Source organism: Falco peregrinus, chromosome 7, assembly GCF_023634155.1.
Source record: "Falco peregrinus isolate bFalPer1 chromosome 7, bFalPer1.pri, whole genome shotgun sequence".
NCBI classification, from domain to species: domain Eukaryota; kingdom Metazoa; phylum Chordata; class Aves; order Falconiformes; family Falconidae; genus Falco; species Falco peregrinus.
Window position 1 is genome coordinate 43,914,336 of NC_073727.1, and position 16,105 is coordinate 43,930,440.

Consider the following 16,105-nt stretch of genomic DNA (forward strand, 5'->3'; position numbering starts at 1 on the left):
TGACAGATGAGAACATTTTCGACAATGTAACTGTGCACCTGGGAAGACTGAACTGTTGTTGTTGCATCAGCTGGACTGTTGGGATAGCAGAAGAAGAACAATGGTTTGAAACCTCTGTGACTAGCATTAGAAGTGGTGTCCTGCCTTTTGACCGGGGCTGTCTAATTGGCAAGTTTTTGTCTTTTATCAGAGTGATAAAGGGTGGTCCTCTGGATTATGCTTTCTAAGACATTCTGTCTCAATATGAACAATAATATTAAAATTGGTCTTTAGCATTAGAACTTTTTTGAAAAGCCATATAACGGTATAAGGTTGAAATACATAGAACATGAAATATCTATATCATTGTATTCTTATTTCAATTCATTATACATAGGACAACAAGGTTTTGATCAATATGTATTCTATCAGTCTTTAGTGGCATTACATACAATCCTCTGATTTTATATAATGTCCTTAGTTCAGATAATTGTTCAAGGGATGCAGTAATTCTGTCTAGCATATATAGATATATAAAAAATGGTTATAGTTAAGGTGAGAATATTAATAGCTACTCATTTTTAAAATCTTACTTCAAAGACCTGCCTATTTCCAAATCCCTTCAGTTTGTTCAGACTGTGAAGAGCTGCTTTGGCAAATACATATCATTTGCTGTATCAGGCCCATGGAAAGATGGCTTAACTTCCTTTTACAGAAGGAGCTGACATGTCTGGATAGCTCAAAACTCATTCAAAAGCATATTCTGGAACAGCTGATTAGCATCTTGAGTTAGCCCTTTTCATTGCTTCCTTTTTAAAATTTCAGCATATGCAAACATACACACAAACCACTGCAAATAGCAGTCATTCATTACATTTAATGGGAAGAACCAAATGAAAGTCATGATACATTCAAGTATAAGCACCGCAAGTGTAATAAAAAATACAGTTATGTTTCATTCCTGTTTGTGTAGCACTTACTGCTGGACGTGAGGTCTGAGATGTTTTCTTCACTGTAGATGTCCTGGAAAAATGCAGTTTGTCTTGAATGGAGCTATCCCTTCTCATATAAAACTGCATTTGCATGTAGTAACAAAATTTCTTGGAATGTTGTTTTTTTCCTCTTCTCTACAGCAAGTGCATTGCTGCTGTTTGTTCGCTGTCTTAGTTTCATCTACCCGAGAATAAAGGAGTACTTTGTTTAATGAGTTTTGTTTGACAAACACTCAGTAAGGGAAAGCAAAGAGATTATGTAGAAAAACACATGGAGGCCTTTAGTCCTAAATACATAATGATATCCAGGTTCTATGATGAAAACTGTGAACAGTGATCAAAAGGAATAAAATCTTGAGAATCCAGGAACTGTAAACTTAAGGGGAGGGGGGCAGAGTAGGAATCATTTAAGTTGAACTGAGAGGCAGAGCCAGAGGGTTTCGTTGTTTGTTGGTTGTCGGGGGGGGGGGAGGGGTGGGTGTTCATCACAGATAATCTTACCAAGAGTTTAAATTTCCTAGGGAAGAGCTGTGCAATTCATTTTATTTTGTAATCGGAAGAGCAGGCCATTTTTATTAAACTACAGGTTTTGCTTATCTCTTCTGGGTAGCCTTAGCCTTCTGTAGGTCATCCTATAACTACCTTTGTGCGAGTCTGTGTGAAAGACTGAAGGAATAAAGTTACTAATAATGCTTATATGGTGACTGGAGCACATTGGAGAAGTGGCCTTGACAAGTTGGTGTGTGAAATCAAGAAAATAGGAGAAAAGTCTTGCTGATTGTAGCGATGTACCCATAGGTTCTGTACCCGACACTTGGTTTCCTGTGATCCTGCTTGTGACCCTAATGTGAAGGGAGTTATTACAAAGCCGTTCTTATACAGGAATTAGATTATTGCTATTAGTGCAGTGGCACAGTTATTTACTGCTGGAAGTGAACCAAAATGAAACCCTCGCATTGGAACAAGTTTGCTATAAGATACACCTATCTGGTGTTAGACCTAACATTTGTCTGTAGCAGACAGATAAAATGCTGGTACTGAACACTTTATTGATGACAGTGCTGGATTAAAGCTATCTTAGCAGGTTCTTCAGCAGTCTGTTTTAATGCAGTTGTAGGATGTTATACTTAGGTTTCAGTTCCCTATGAGTAGATTGCCACTTGGAAAAGGGTATGTGAATTTGCTTTTAATACAGCCCTGTTGCAAGATACATGTATTGCCCATCATGAGACCTTTATTGTCAACAGTTCGTAAAAATTGTCTCATTTAAGGTTACTCTGATTTTGAGTATTGATTTCACCAGCGAGGCAACTTCTCTGAATTGTACTGTCATACATTCCTGCTATAAACCGTCATTGTACAGATACACTAAAACAGCAAGGGATTAATAATTGCTGTACTATTGACAGCTCAGGATATATCAGTGGAATAACTTTAATATTCATTATTTTGTAAGAATTGAGTATTGTTTTCTAAGTATTGCTAAGATACTTGACGGGCTAAAAAAAAGTGTTACTAATAAAATTATCAGCAAATTAACGTGTATATTTTAAGTATGCTTGTGTACTGTATTGGCTTTCATAATTCTACTCTCTATTTTATGCATATTAAAAAGGTTAGGGAAAAATAGCATGTATAATTTTAAGGGAGTGGCCAATTACAAGTGCAAAGCTTTCCCCTGTATCTGTTGCTATAGTAACCAGGCAGCTTTTCTGGGGTCCAAAGAAAACAGCATCTATAATGGAACTAACGCTGAGAAGTGCTGTGTTTTGTTTCAGAGGCAGAAATTACGGCCCACTGGCCTTGAGATTGTAAATTGAGCTGGTTTTCTCTTAAAGTATACACTGGATGTAGATTGTGTTCTTTATTTCTTTCTTTTCCTTCAGAAATTTTTGTTAAAGATGCAGCTCCAACTCCCAGAGAGCCCTCATATCTCACTTACGAGCAGTTCCGCAAAATTGAGGTGACTAGGAGATCCCAAATGGGCTCTGATTGTTTTCTTATCCGTAATTTTGTGGGGGAAATACCTTGGTTTATTTCCTGACAAAAATGTGGTTAAACATATACATGTGTAAATAAGCCCTTAGTATTTCTATATAAGGAGCTGGTTGGTCAGTGAAGTATGTATTTGCCTTGATCAAAAATACAAGCTTTTCTGAGACTGAGTGTGAACACAGGTTTTTGCTGCATTCCTGTGATCTTCCTGACAACAGGTAGCAGCAACCTGTGGCAAAGGCAGGAGTTACCAGCACTTGAGAAATTCAGAAACTGCTTTGGAAAATACATTTATGTGCATTTCGCTGCAGATTCCATATGTCAAGTATTCTTTGTCACCTCATTTTTAAATAAGTTGTATCATAATGTTTTAGTAGCTTAAGTATTTTTTCTGTCTTATTCTTAACTCTAGCTTTGAGAAAAGGTGGAAACAGGAAAAATGATCTCTTATCATACAGTTGAGATCAGCAGTGCTAATACTGGAAGCTTCTGTGGTTGTTTTTTTTTATCAGCACCATTACTGGGTATTTTCTTTCCTTTCTCTAGGCAGTATTTTTGTTCAGCTTCATAAGTTGAAAAAACTTACATTGTTTGAATTTCATCGTTTCTGTTGAAAGCAAATACAGTACCTCTGCTGTTGAGGCAGTTGTACTGGATAAATGTGCTTGAGAGCTGAGCTGTTCCCACTGAAAGTACAATATGGATGGATGGCACCTTTGTGCCCTAAGAATATAACCACATCAGAGGTTATGATTTAATGGATTAAAAAAAAAAAAAACCAAAAAAACAAAAAACCAAAAAAACCCAACAAAAAATACCAAAAAACCAAACTTAGAGCAGTTTTGGTTAAAGCAGTAGAAAAAACTCTCTTTTTTTCAAGTTCTTTCTTGCTAGGGATTTTCTCACACAATTGGTGCACTGTGCTTAGAACAGAAGCTGTTCTTTGCCCTGAGTGTATCTTTTATTTCAATCAGAACTAGCACATCTTCAGTTTAATGTCACGTAGAATCTGTTCAATGAATGTCAATATTGATTTTCAGACCTTTTTAAAAGATAGATGACTGCCCATCATATTAGCAGACTTCTTAAATAAAAGACTGAATGTTTTAAAAAGTCTGGTGCTTAAAATTTTGTAGTTGTTCAGTACCAGTACTTGTACAAATTGTACAAATTTTCAGTGTGCTTCTCCAGAAAAATTTTTCATTGTTATTGTTAATATCTAGTTTGGAAGGTGAACTGTTTTATTTGATGTTGTGCAGAACTGGATTTTTAGCCCAGCCTCTATTTTTCTAATACAGAAGTCTGAATTCTTGGCATTTCTGTGTAATATAGTATCTCTGTAATTGCATGACATATTTTATGCTTTTATATGTATATATGTGTACATTGAAGGGAGGATGTTATTTCATTTTGTTTTCAGACACAGGGAAAGTGACCATTCTGTGAGCCAAGCTGATTTTAGAACTATAAAAGAATAAAACAAGCTTGGAAAAAATCTTTGTAGAATCATTTGAATATAATTTGAATGAACTGTGATACACAGTGTAAATAGAGGTGTGTGGTCACTTAAACTGACTATGAACTTATTTCTACCTACCATTCCTTTAAATAGACTGGAATTCTAAAATCTTAATATGCTGAAAAGTAATTCCTTGGCTTACATTTTAGAAAAGCCCTAGAGCAACAGAAAACATATAGGGAATGGGTTTGATTTCTAATTATAATACCAATTTTCTCCAGCTGCCCTTCAGCTTGTATATTGAGTATTGCCTAATTTGTGTATCATGTCAGAATTGTCTTGTGGAAGGATCTGAAGAAAGAAGTGCTAATTACTTTACAGATTACATGGAAGTTGTTCTAGATGAAGGAGGTGCCATAGGGAAAAAAGTACTAAGTAGTAATGGCATGTGAACTAATTGGAAATATGTAGATAACTAAGACTAAAATTCTGTAGGGCCTTGAAATTTAAGGCGCAAATCTTTGTATTCAAATAGTGTGACGTTAGTCACTGCACAGCTATGTTACCTGTCACGATAGTGTCTTGCTATGTTCTGTCTGTTTCCTGATGTCTAGCCAGTTAACTTAGAAATAACGTGTCTCAGAGGAATGTATCTACTCAAATCTATCTATCCTTTTTGTATAGGTGGATGTGGCTGTGGTGCATTTCACTCCATTGGTGCAACCAAAGATAGAGCAGCCGTTCAAGCTAGTAGAAAAAGTGGTTCGAAGCGTTTTTCAGTTTAGAAGAAAATACTGCTTCCGCGGAATCGAGTAAGGATCTTTTAACGAAAAATTCTCAGATAATGTTTTTGTAAATGTGTCAGCTACTATGTCAGTTGAGAAACACTTGCGGCATTTGATTTTATTCCTCCCATTTTAAATTTGTCATCATAGTTCATCAGACCTTTCCATTTCAGGATGGTTTCTGGAGACAGAAGTATGAGATGAATCTCCTTCTGCTGTAATTATGTAATAATTACTGTGCGGTTTTTGTTAGTGCAGTTGAAGTTGTTAAAATTACTAGGATAAATGAGTGTTCTTTCCAATAGTTGTCTGTCTCAGAAGCCAAAAAAGAAACCAACCACAAAAACTACAGCATTTGTTGGTTGAGTTAAAAAATCGAAAGTATCAAAATTCAGAATGAAGATGGCAGTGTGAGGAGGGAGAACGTCATCTGTAGGAAATGTTACTTATTTGGGGATAATGTCAAAAGGTCAAATTCTTGTTTCTGTGCTTGCCCTTTTATGGAGTTCTTACTGACTCTTTAAAAATGCCTGTCTTACTGAGGGAATTTACCAGGTTCTCTTAACTGATGCAAGAAACCTGCAGTCTGTTCACCACAGATCCTGTTAAAACTCTACATAGCCACATGTCTGACCTGGTATGGGAAAAACCCAGTGTTCAGCACTTCAGAATGTGCGACAGAGCTGCTGTTAGGACTAGAGGCGTGCTGCCGCAGCTTGGGCTAGCTGAATTGTGCTGGGCAGTTTTGGCCCTGATGCAGTCCAGAATTAGGGTAGACGCTACATTACTGAACTACAAGCCTTATATGTTGCTATTTTAAAGGTGAACATAGAATTTTGCCTCTGGTTTTGGGCTTTTTGTGCTTGAGACAGTGAAGTCCATGGATGTCTGGGATGCAGACATTGGATCTAAAATGAGTACCAGTTTGCCCGGGTTAGGGTTTGAAGTATGTTTTGGAGGCCGTTAGATAATGAGGTATCTGAACTCTGGATCAATTTGTATTTGATTTACAAGGTGGTGGGGTTGTGTGGGTTTTTTTGTGAAAGAATTGACAATGTAAGCAGGAGGCGTATGCAGTCAGCATATCTATGTTATGTAGAATATTTTTGCTAAAGTTTAAAAATTCCCCCACAACTATTGTGTAATCTCAAATCGCTAAAGCTGCTCTACATTCTTTTGAGGCAAGGAGGGGGAACCTGAACTTTTGGGCATCACATATCCCCTAGCAGCTTATCGTACTTTAGCCCTAGTGTGCAGCTAAGAAACACAATCCTCTTATTCTTTAGCCGACCTGAAAAAAATTGGCAAATTTTGGTGTATAATAAGGCTATTAAGTTCATTATAAGCTACCTGTCTATCTGCCTCTCACATATACTGTATAAAACCAAGGTAATAGAATCAGTTTACATTTGTGTGTAAATTCTGGGATATCAGACAGAGATGGCATGTAAGAGTAAGCTGTTGAGTCCGTGAAGAAAAATGTTGTAGTTTGAGTTGCCATTCATGATCATTTATAAGATGGTCCATAGTCCGTATATAAATTTTTGGCTCCAAGTACATCCTTTACCTACCAAATCAAAGGAGAGTATAACATGAGGAGGGATATCAAAATAAGGATTGATCCATTATAACCTTGCTGACCTAGATGCTGAATTAATGGGGACATTTTTGACTAAGGCCTGGAGTCATGGAGTCATTGTTGACCACATCCTTTAAACAGGATTGTTCCCTCAAGTGCCAGCCTTGTCCTGTTATTTTAAACCCTTTCTTAACTTTGTATTCTGTCTGCCTACCAGGAGCCAACTGTCTCTTCCTTACACAAAGCCTTTTGATTAGCTTATCCAGCCAACGTGTGAAACACAGCTGGGGGTGTTACTGTATTAGTTCTACAGCATTTTTAGGTCTTCTATGTGTGTGACGGAGTGGGATTATTTGAAAACTGAGACATGCACATCAAGCATGTGCAAATTTTCTGCCTTCCTGGCTCATTGTAGACTGAGAACTACTGATAATAAGAGCTAGCTCGTCCTTTCAGTAGTTTGCACTTTGTTCTATGTATTTTTGTGAGACGTTAACACTTGAAATAATACTGTTCATTAGAATTTGAGGAACTTGTGAGAGGTACTGAAGTATCTGGCCACAGAGTAAATGAACTGATAAGATTATCTATGAACAGTGACAGGGCTGAAAAAAGAATCGAGGACTCCTGGCACATTCTCTAAGTTCTAAATATTAAAAAGTGAATGATAATGAAATACTCCTTTCCTCCTTCTTGGCTTTTTTTCAGGCATTACAATTACAGTATTAATGACAAGTGATAACAATATCTTTCCCATTGGAATGAAACAGCCTGTAAGAAAAATTCATATGATTTGGATCTGATCTGTTTTGCACAGTTTAATCTTTTGTTGGTCTCTTAAATATAAGGCTAATTGTAAGAAGGCCCTGTGACTCTATCCATGCCCCAAACTCTTTTCAATGTGTGCGAATATGAACATACATGAATGTGTTTAATGTGCAATATATTTATATGCATTCCTATGTTGTCATAATTTGCAGAAAAAGGGCCCTTACATGTCTCTGTTTGCTTAGGTAATTGAGCTATATTGAGTGTCACAGCTAAAGTAGTGACATACTTAATAGCAAACCTGTATTAAGTAAATTCCCAAGAGGATCCTGTTACCGTGAAGGGAAACTGGTTTGAATTTGTCTTCTCCCCACACCTTTTAGGACCTTGTTTCCTGAAAGTGGACGTTTGAAAAGAACAGAACAGCTGCTGCTGACAGCAAATGTTGATCCAACTCTGCGTCCTTTTCAGCTGTCCATGTCACACTTTAGAAATCTGTGCAATACATACAGGAAAATGTGCAATGAAGACCCAAGCCTTTTTGTGTACAACTACAGAGAAGATCTGAAGCAAAAGAAGAAGACAAGCTCACTTAAAAGTACCAGTCAGCCTGAACAAACGGAAGAGGAAGAGCAGCTGTAACAGCAGCAGACTGATTTTTCAATTAAACTCCTTGATCTACAGGTGCTGATTCAGTAAAAGGAGGCTTATATATTCTTACATTTCTGCAGGTATTGAAAAATTACTTTTGAGAAAGTGGTTGGGAGAGAGGGCTTTCCCATTTTATTTATTCATTTCATTCAGCTGCAGACAAAAGTGAAAAAACAATCCAGTTACATGGTACCTGCAGGTTCTTTTTACTTAAGGAGAATGGCTGGAACACATACCAAGAACAAGGTATGTTGTGAGATATGTGATTTAAGTTGGGATACTTCTAAAATAATTTAGATTTGTATGAATTGAAAGTGCATTATTGAAACATAAGAAAAAATATTTTTCATATTTCAGCACATGAGATGGTGTTTGGGTTTTTGCATTCTTTTTATCCTGGAACATCCTCCTGTGCAGAGTAACTTTAAAAAACACAAGCCAAAACTCTTGTATAAATGTACTTGAGTGACTGGCTTAAAGGAGGATAAAGTGCACAGATTGTCTCACGGTCTGCTAATACTCTTCTCGTTTATGCAAAGGCAAAGAATTTGGGATTTAAAGTTCCAACTAGAAAAAAGCAGCGTGATAAAAACTAGAAAACAGGGCTAAATATAATACTTGTTTGTCTTTTTACTGTACAGGCGGTAGAGAAAATAAAAAATACAGTCAAATAAAAGATTACAGGCCAAGCTTTGTTTTTGTATTTACACATATGTATAAAGTATAAACAGCATCTTGAAACTTACAAAAATGAAATTTCTGCACTATTGTGCACTAAAACGCATTAAAATAACTTAATTCTGCTTTAAATAAAGCAAAAATGAAAACCAAAGAAAGAAAATGCCCAAGATATTGAAAAAATCCATTTTGCAATGCTACTTTCCTTTGTAAACCCTTCTGCCACTGACTAGCACCTTTTCCATGTTACTTAAAATACTAATGAGGCCGTCCTTCCCTTCCCCTCCCCAGGAACACTACATCACCTTAATAACTCCTTGAAAGGGATGAACTAATATACAGACCATGGCCAACTTAATCTATTTTTGATCCACAATAAATTAAAATAACTTAAGAATCCTTTACAGCTGTTTTTGTGGAGAAAATGTATTAGTGCACAAAATCAGATAGTAGTTTTCCTGCAGCTTCCATGAATTTACTACTTCTAAAGCAAAACAAGTTTGTTGAATTTCATGTGGATTGCAAATGAGTATTTTAAATATAGTGCTTAGAAAGCTAGGATTTCCTATGCCTCTCCACAGCTTCATAAAAGCAGTCCTCATTAACTACAGATGTTAAACTCTGGACGCTAAATTCCCTCTCTAAAATAGAGTTCAGATCCAGGTTTGCAGCATCAGAGTGACTGTCAAGGGACTGGTGGCGTTCTTGCATTGCTGTTAAAGTTCCTCTGTTACGCTTTGTGCTGTTCAGTTTTCTCTTCACTGGGCAGAAATGTCCACGCACCAGCTTTGGATGCTGTCCTGTCTCGAAGCCATCTCCCTCCTCATTTTCAGCAGCCTGATCTCGTTCAGAGTCAGTACTTGGTTCCTCTGAAATCTTCAGCCGTTGGAACTGTATTTCAATGTCTTTTGTAGGGCTGCCCTTCTTTAGGCTCTGATAGTCATCATCATCATCATCATCACTGAGAATATCAGATTCTTTGACAAGAACATTAGAGAAGTCAGATGCACAGCTCTGTACGTGTTTATCAGGAGAAGAGTTCTTGGGCTCCTGTATGCTCTCAGTGGTGTGGCAGCTGCTGCTCTGAGTACTGCTGCTCAGGCTGCACTCGTCAGAGTCCTGGAAGGTGCCTTTCCCTGCATCACCATTCCACTCACTGCTGGATGAATTCTTCAGTACCTTCAAGGACCTCGTGGAAGCTGTGCAGAGGAAAAAGGCAGGGTGGTTTTCTCAGCAAAACATTAGCTGGTTACACTGTCTGTCGCAATAGCCCCCTTGTAATTGCAGTGTACATTGTTTCATTTGATAACCATCCCAGGTCAGATCTGTCAGCATTCTGATACCAACAGTGCAATCCCATCTCAAGAGTTTTCATTCCACCTACCCCAGGGCCTATATGCTTGCCTTCACGTGTAATATATACAGAATCCTCCAAAAATTGTAGTAATGATTTACATGCTTCTGCAGGAAAGCACGAGTGATTCAGGCACCTCAAGCACTGGAGGGCCAGGTTGCAGGCAGGACATGAACTGTCCCAGTTCCTGTGATGTTAAGAGGATTTTACAGACAACTGATCAGACTGAGAACTTGAAATACCAGTAGCTACTCATTTAGCTAAAATGTCTGAAGCCTGTACTTAATTAGGGTATCTGCTGGGATGCAGATTTAGTGCGTTGAAAGAAGCGAGACTCCTGCCTTCTGCCCGTTGTTTTAGTTGTAAATGTTATTAGGGCTGAGTTACTAAAGGGAACCCAGAGGAAAGAGCACTAATACTGCATGCCAAAGGGAGTCTGTTTCTTCCCACCAAAATTAATTTGGGCCTTAAGTCTTCCCTTAAGAGATCTAATGACACATCAGCGCATGGGGGGGATGGCAAGTTTGCTTATCTCCTGTAGCCCTTGTCATGCACTGAGTTGTGAAGAAACCCTACCGCCTCCCCAGCCCCCCCAAAAAATGGAATTTGTGGGTCTGGCACATGACGCACTACAGTTACGGTAATAATTGCAAACCTTCTGCCAGCACTGGAGTCCAGACTCCATTTTTCTCTTTGAGGATGCGTTTCTTACCCAGTTTGGCTGTTGCAGGTACACGGTTCTTGAGTGGGACAAGGCGATCTTTACATGTTTTCTCCAGCGGTAGCTCACATTTTATGTGACGCCTGAAATTCTCCCGCAAAATGGAACGGATCACCTTCACGATGTTAGTCTTGTTCTCACAGTCACTGCAAGTTTAAGAAAACAGATAACCTAAGTTTCCTCCCTGAAGACACTGTTGGGATAAAATCTGCCTCCCCTCTTTCTGCTGATGTGCTTTAGTGCAGTGGGGTTTTTTCAGTAGCTTGCTGTAGTAGTGGTTTTGCAGCTAACATCTTTATGCACTGTTAGGCATTTCACACACTTTGTGTTTTGAGATCTTCATTACTTCCTTTCAGAAAAACAGACTGAAAGGTAACTTCTGTACCAAGGCACTGGCCCTGAAGTGGTCTTTACCAGAAGGTAATTTCTGCTAACCAACTGAGAGTCTGATAAATCAGTTACTCTGCCCATATTGTACTGGAAGTTATGATTATACGTCTGTGCAGATCACTGCACCAAATTCAATCCCTTTTCAAATTGTTATACTTTCTGCAGTTGAACACTGGCATAGTGCCTGGATTCATAGAGTGACAGCCGCATTAGAAGTGCTGATGCAGAGGTCACGCAGGGGAAAATCTTTTTAATTTTTTAATTCCATTAATGTGATTTGTCAAAAACAACCTCTAGGTAAAGCTTACCTGCTGCACAACTGAAAAATTGTTTCTGGCCTGCCTTCTAGTTCTGACTTTGTGTGAATCAGTTCCCAGATACAGCTGTTCTCTGTTCCTGTTCATGGAAGGAAACATTATTTTTGTATATACTTTACAAAACCTTCGGCATCAGAAAGACCAATGTAGAGCTCTTCCACTCCTGAAGGCAGTGTTAACATAGCCATGGGTAGATCCACAGAAGGTCTCACCCAAGGTGGAACCCAAAGGGAGGTCCCCTGAACTCTCCTGTTCCAGCAGCCTAGTGCTGTCTTTGATAACTTCTCTCTTGGAGAGTTGCTTTCCTCTATTCTTATTCCCTCTTGCTGCCTTCTCCCAGGTGCGCAAAGCATTTATTTGCTCTAAACACCTAGTGACACTTTACAGAAGATACAGAACTGGAGAGGATCATAAAGATCAACTTAAAGGAAAAATAAAACCACAACCTTCTACTACCAGAGATGACAGTCAAGTTTTCTACATTTGGAAAAACACAAGGGTCAGCACACACACAGCATAAGGGTGTCACCAGGACATCAACCATGGTAAATCACCTTCCCGTTCATGGTATCTTTTCATTGGGGATTTCCATTCTGTCATTCTTTCACATCATGTTGCATCTTCCTGAACTCACAAAAGAAGCCAACAAACCAAATGAAGAAAGTCTGTTAATATATCAAGCCTGTACCTTCTTGAGTGCAACAATAGATACTATTTTTCTCTACGCCTGCCTGTTTCCATAAGCTCCAGAAAGACACATGAAAGAAGCAGTATTACAGAATCTCAGAAAAGTTCAGTCCTGAAATATTCAGTGTGAGGGAATTACCTGCTGTGTTCCCCAGTCGAACTTGAAGAGCAGATAAAGGAATCAGCCAACGAAATTTAAACGGATCCAAGTCACCATAGTTATGTGCAGCACGAACATTAGTGGGCTGCAAAAGAAAAACAGCAGATTGTTCTAAGAAGCAGAAGTAAAAAAAGTGGGGGTTTTTTGAGTTACTCTTAAAAGACCTGCCTCTGAAGAGAAACTAAATTTATTAGACTGTTTCCTTCAGTACCAAAATACGTGCCTGTAAATGTAGTTGAAATGGGGATAGACACAGCTACTGGCATTTGTAATTGCTTCAGCTTTTAAAAGCACTTGTTTTTAATGGATATAAAGTAATACTTTCCATGTAAGTACATACAAGTAAGGGAACAAGTTGGCCATGAAGGTACCTGCAGACTGTTGATTAGCAGAATACATTAATTGTGTTACTGTTGCTGCTATTTTTAGAGCCCCTCCATCTGCTATGATAAGCGTGGTGCAGGACTTCACTACTGGTACTCAGGACTTGACTTGGCATTCCAGTTTTGTAAAAGGGGACAGAGGAGGTTGTGTTTATAACGCCCCTTTTCCTTTCCCCCCAGGGTGATCAAAGGTCTATGAATAGAGGTCTTTCACCTACACACACTGTTAAGGTAGGCTATTGTAAATGCCATCTGGAAGAATTCATGATTCCTACACAGGACAATGTTTCATATTCCGCTTGATAGAACTAATACGGGGCTCATACAGAGAAAATGCTGCTGTTTACTAAGTAACAAAAAATATTTATTGCTACACACATACTGAGCACTTGTTCTAGCTGTGACAGCTAGAATTCCAGCCTAGCGAGGGAAAGTGGCATTTCACTGCAGTCACTGCCCCTCAGCACTGGTGTGGTCCCTGTCACACTGCAGTAGGATCCTGTGCATACATACCCACCACGTCCACTGGCACCAGACTTACCATTTTCTTTTTCAGTTTGAAGTTCTCCTTATATACCAGTATTACAGCCCTCTTAAAAACTGAAAAAGAAAGAAAAAAAAGGAAAACTTTTAATTACAGGTGTATTATTCAAAGAAAATATTACCTTGGAGAAGCTGATTACTGTTGTCACAGGAGCGTGAAGAATGAGGTAAGCAAACTGATAGAAAAGCACCTGCCCTGTATTAAGATGCCAGCTGGGTTTGTCATCCTACACTTGTTCATGCAATGGCAGTATTTTTACTTCAAGATTTTGTTCTGAATATTTAAGGATTAAGCCACTCTGCGCATTTATTTTGAAATGACTAGCAACCTGTCTCCTGTAAGTCTTCACATAAACAAATACAGCAGGCGTAGGTTAAATATAAAGGTTCAGGTTTTCTTTTCGTAATCAGTGGATGTTTTCAAGTGGAATGAAGGGCCTGTAGCAAGAGAGTGCTGTGAAAAGGGATGCTAAGTCTGTTCTGTCTGCAGTTCAGCATTTGTTTATTTGGAAACTCAAACATCTCAATTCCCAGTTTTCCATCTGCAGGAAATATCTGGCTTCCACAACATGCGAATGGAGCGGCTCACTAATGTTATCTAATCTTTCAGTCTCCAGGGAGGCAGGGACATGTTCTCTTTCATCTGTAAGGAGGAACAGAAACACAGGGGCATTGAAGCTGCGCAGGTGAAATCAGGGATGGCTCTGCAGAGCATTCCTGCATCCCAGATGAGACTGTAGGGTAGTGTAGCTCTATCTCTGCTCACGTGTCCATGTTCCCTTCTAGTGGAAGAGGAGAGGAAGCAATAGTGCGCAGTTGAGTCTCAATCCCTATGTGAAGCCAAGATGCAACACAGTGAGCACAGCACTGAGCCCAGAGCTTGGCAGTTTCCTTCAGTTCCACCTATTAGGTGCATTTTCTAAGCTGCCCACATAGGGTTTGAGGTGAGAATAAAATGTAGTTTCCCAAGTGGCAGATGAGCAGTCCAAGCTAAAGCATCAGGCCAGAGCCTTTTCATTCATACACATCCTGCTGGGAAGTGGGTGGCACACGTGGATCGCTGAGAAGCTCATCCAGGGAACCTGGCAGGTAGTTCCTATTTGTTCTTCTGTTAGAAGCATCCTCTCCCCTAACTTGCCATGCTTCCCATGGAAGGAGCACATGACAACCCTAAGAAAGAGAAACTTGCCTCTTGTCAACTTGGAGTTGTTCTGTAGGTGTTTATCCAATGACATTTTAAAGAAATATTTTCCTAAGAAAATGGAAAAGTGTCTAAGTTGTTTCACTGGAAGATTTAATTATTCAGGTAATTATTAAGTGATTAATCATATATATACTATTAAATAAAACTCTTGTGTGTATGCTCTCATTTCCACATCCATTTTTCAGGTTAAAACAATCTGGACGGGGATTTTGATGCAGTAGCTGTAAAGCAGAAGTTAGCCTGAATTCACAAGAGTAGAATAATCATGATTTTCCTACCAGCCTCCTTCGAAAACTTGGTTTACTAGATTGTTCGAAAGAGAATACTGCCTCTTGAAAATCGTTGATTTCCCTAGTTTACATATCGGCAGCAGAACAGCTGAGGTTGGCTTACAGAGCAAACAGCAACAGCAAACAAACGAATGGAAACTTTTCTCATATTGGGAAATACAACTGTGTATTCAGGTGTCAGTCTGCCCTACACATCACATGAGGAGATGGTGGCTTTCGTCTTGGAGAAGGTTTAATGTGGTAATCTTTAGATTTGAAAGAGCAGAGAGTCATTAAGGAGGACACTTACCAAACACTGTAAGTTCAAGGTCTTTTCTTGCTTTGCCCAACGATGGGAAAGGATTCAGCCAGGAAACTGTAGAGTGCATCAGAAGTTCTCCCATTGAAAGCTCTGTCACCTGTATTAAATAATAACATAGATAATATAAATAAATAGTGTAAATACATACATCAGTGCTGCAATCCACAGTAAAGTAGGTGAGTAAAACATTAATGAGTACACATCACTAACTTTAAGGATCTGTTTTATTATGTACAGAGAGAAAGGCAGAGAAACCTGCACTATGGCAGGAAGAGTGTGAGTAATCCCCCTTTTAAAATAGGTAACAGCTATAAAAAGTAACAGCCCCTAAGTTACGGAAGCTGGATAGAAGTTCTTACTATTAATAACTTAGAAGAATATTAAGTTGATCTGATGATCTGTCACTTACGAATAGCCAGTTGTGAACTGGCTGATTTATTAGCTGTAAGTATCTTTAATTTCTATAGAGTAATTAGTATTCATGACACTGCCAATGGCAGAATTAATGGAGGTCTTGCTCTCTGAGGCTCCTTTCTTCATGGGACACAATGTAAGGCTGTGAAGAATCTCCCAGGCTGTCAAGTTTTGTTTCCCCATAAATTGTGATAAACCAGGTAGCTAATGGGGGTGATTCGGCTTTTACTAGGAGGAAATAAAACAACGGAGCCAGCATCTCTCATATCTCATCTCCACCTTTACAGATTTGATCTACTTAGTAACCATTTGATGTAAATGGCTAAGTTGAGACCTTGCTGCCCCAGCTGTGGGAGATGCAGGCACACAGTCTTTTTAACTAATGGGTTTTGCTCTGACAAATACCCGTGGATGCCTCAGCACTGGAAGTGTAGAGAATGGGAGTAACAGACCTT

General features: G+C 38.9%; 2 protein-coding genes across 14 annotated transcripts in view; one reads left to right on the top strand and one right to left on the bottom strand.

Moving 5' to 3' along the window:
* Nucleotides 1-8,902, top strand: part of TFB1M (transcription factor B1, mitochondrial) — a 30,139-nt gene extending 21,237 nt beyond the window's left edge. For all 7 annotated transcript variants that reach the window (XM_055810295.1, XM_055810296.1, XM_055810297.1 and 4 more), the window contains 2 exons: nt 5,110-5,237; nt 7,941-8,902. In XM_055810295.1, the coding sequence (XP_055666270.1) occupies nt 5,110-5,237; nt 7,941-8,199 (387 nt within the window). In that variant the 3' untranslated portion in view covers nt 8,200-8,902. The remainder of the gene's footprint in view (nt 1-5,109; nt 5,238-7,940) is intronic.
* The window catches only part of TIAM2 (TIAM Rac1 associated GEF 2), a 90,995-nt gene continuing 83,704 nt past the window's right edge, over nt 8,815-16,105 (bottom strand). For all 7 annotated transcript variants that reach the window (XM_055810283.1, XM_055810284.1, XM_055810281.1 and 4 more), the window contains 6 exons: nt 15,225-15,333; nt 13,440-13,498; nt 12,495-12,600; nt 11,660-11,747; nt 10,953-11,107; nt 8,815-10,085 (listed from right to left, as the gene is read on the bottom strand). In XM_055810283.1, the coding sequence (XP_055666258.1) occupies nt 9,442-10,085; nt 10,953-11,107; nt 11,660-11,747; nt 12,495-12,600; nt 13,440-13,498; nt 15,225-15,333 (1,161 nt within the window). In that variant the 3' untranslated portion in view covers nt 8,815-9,441. The remainder of the gene's footprint in view (nt 10,086-10,952; nt 11,108-11,659; nt 11,748-12,494; nt 12,601-13,439; nt 13,499-15,224; nt 15,334-16,105) is intronic.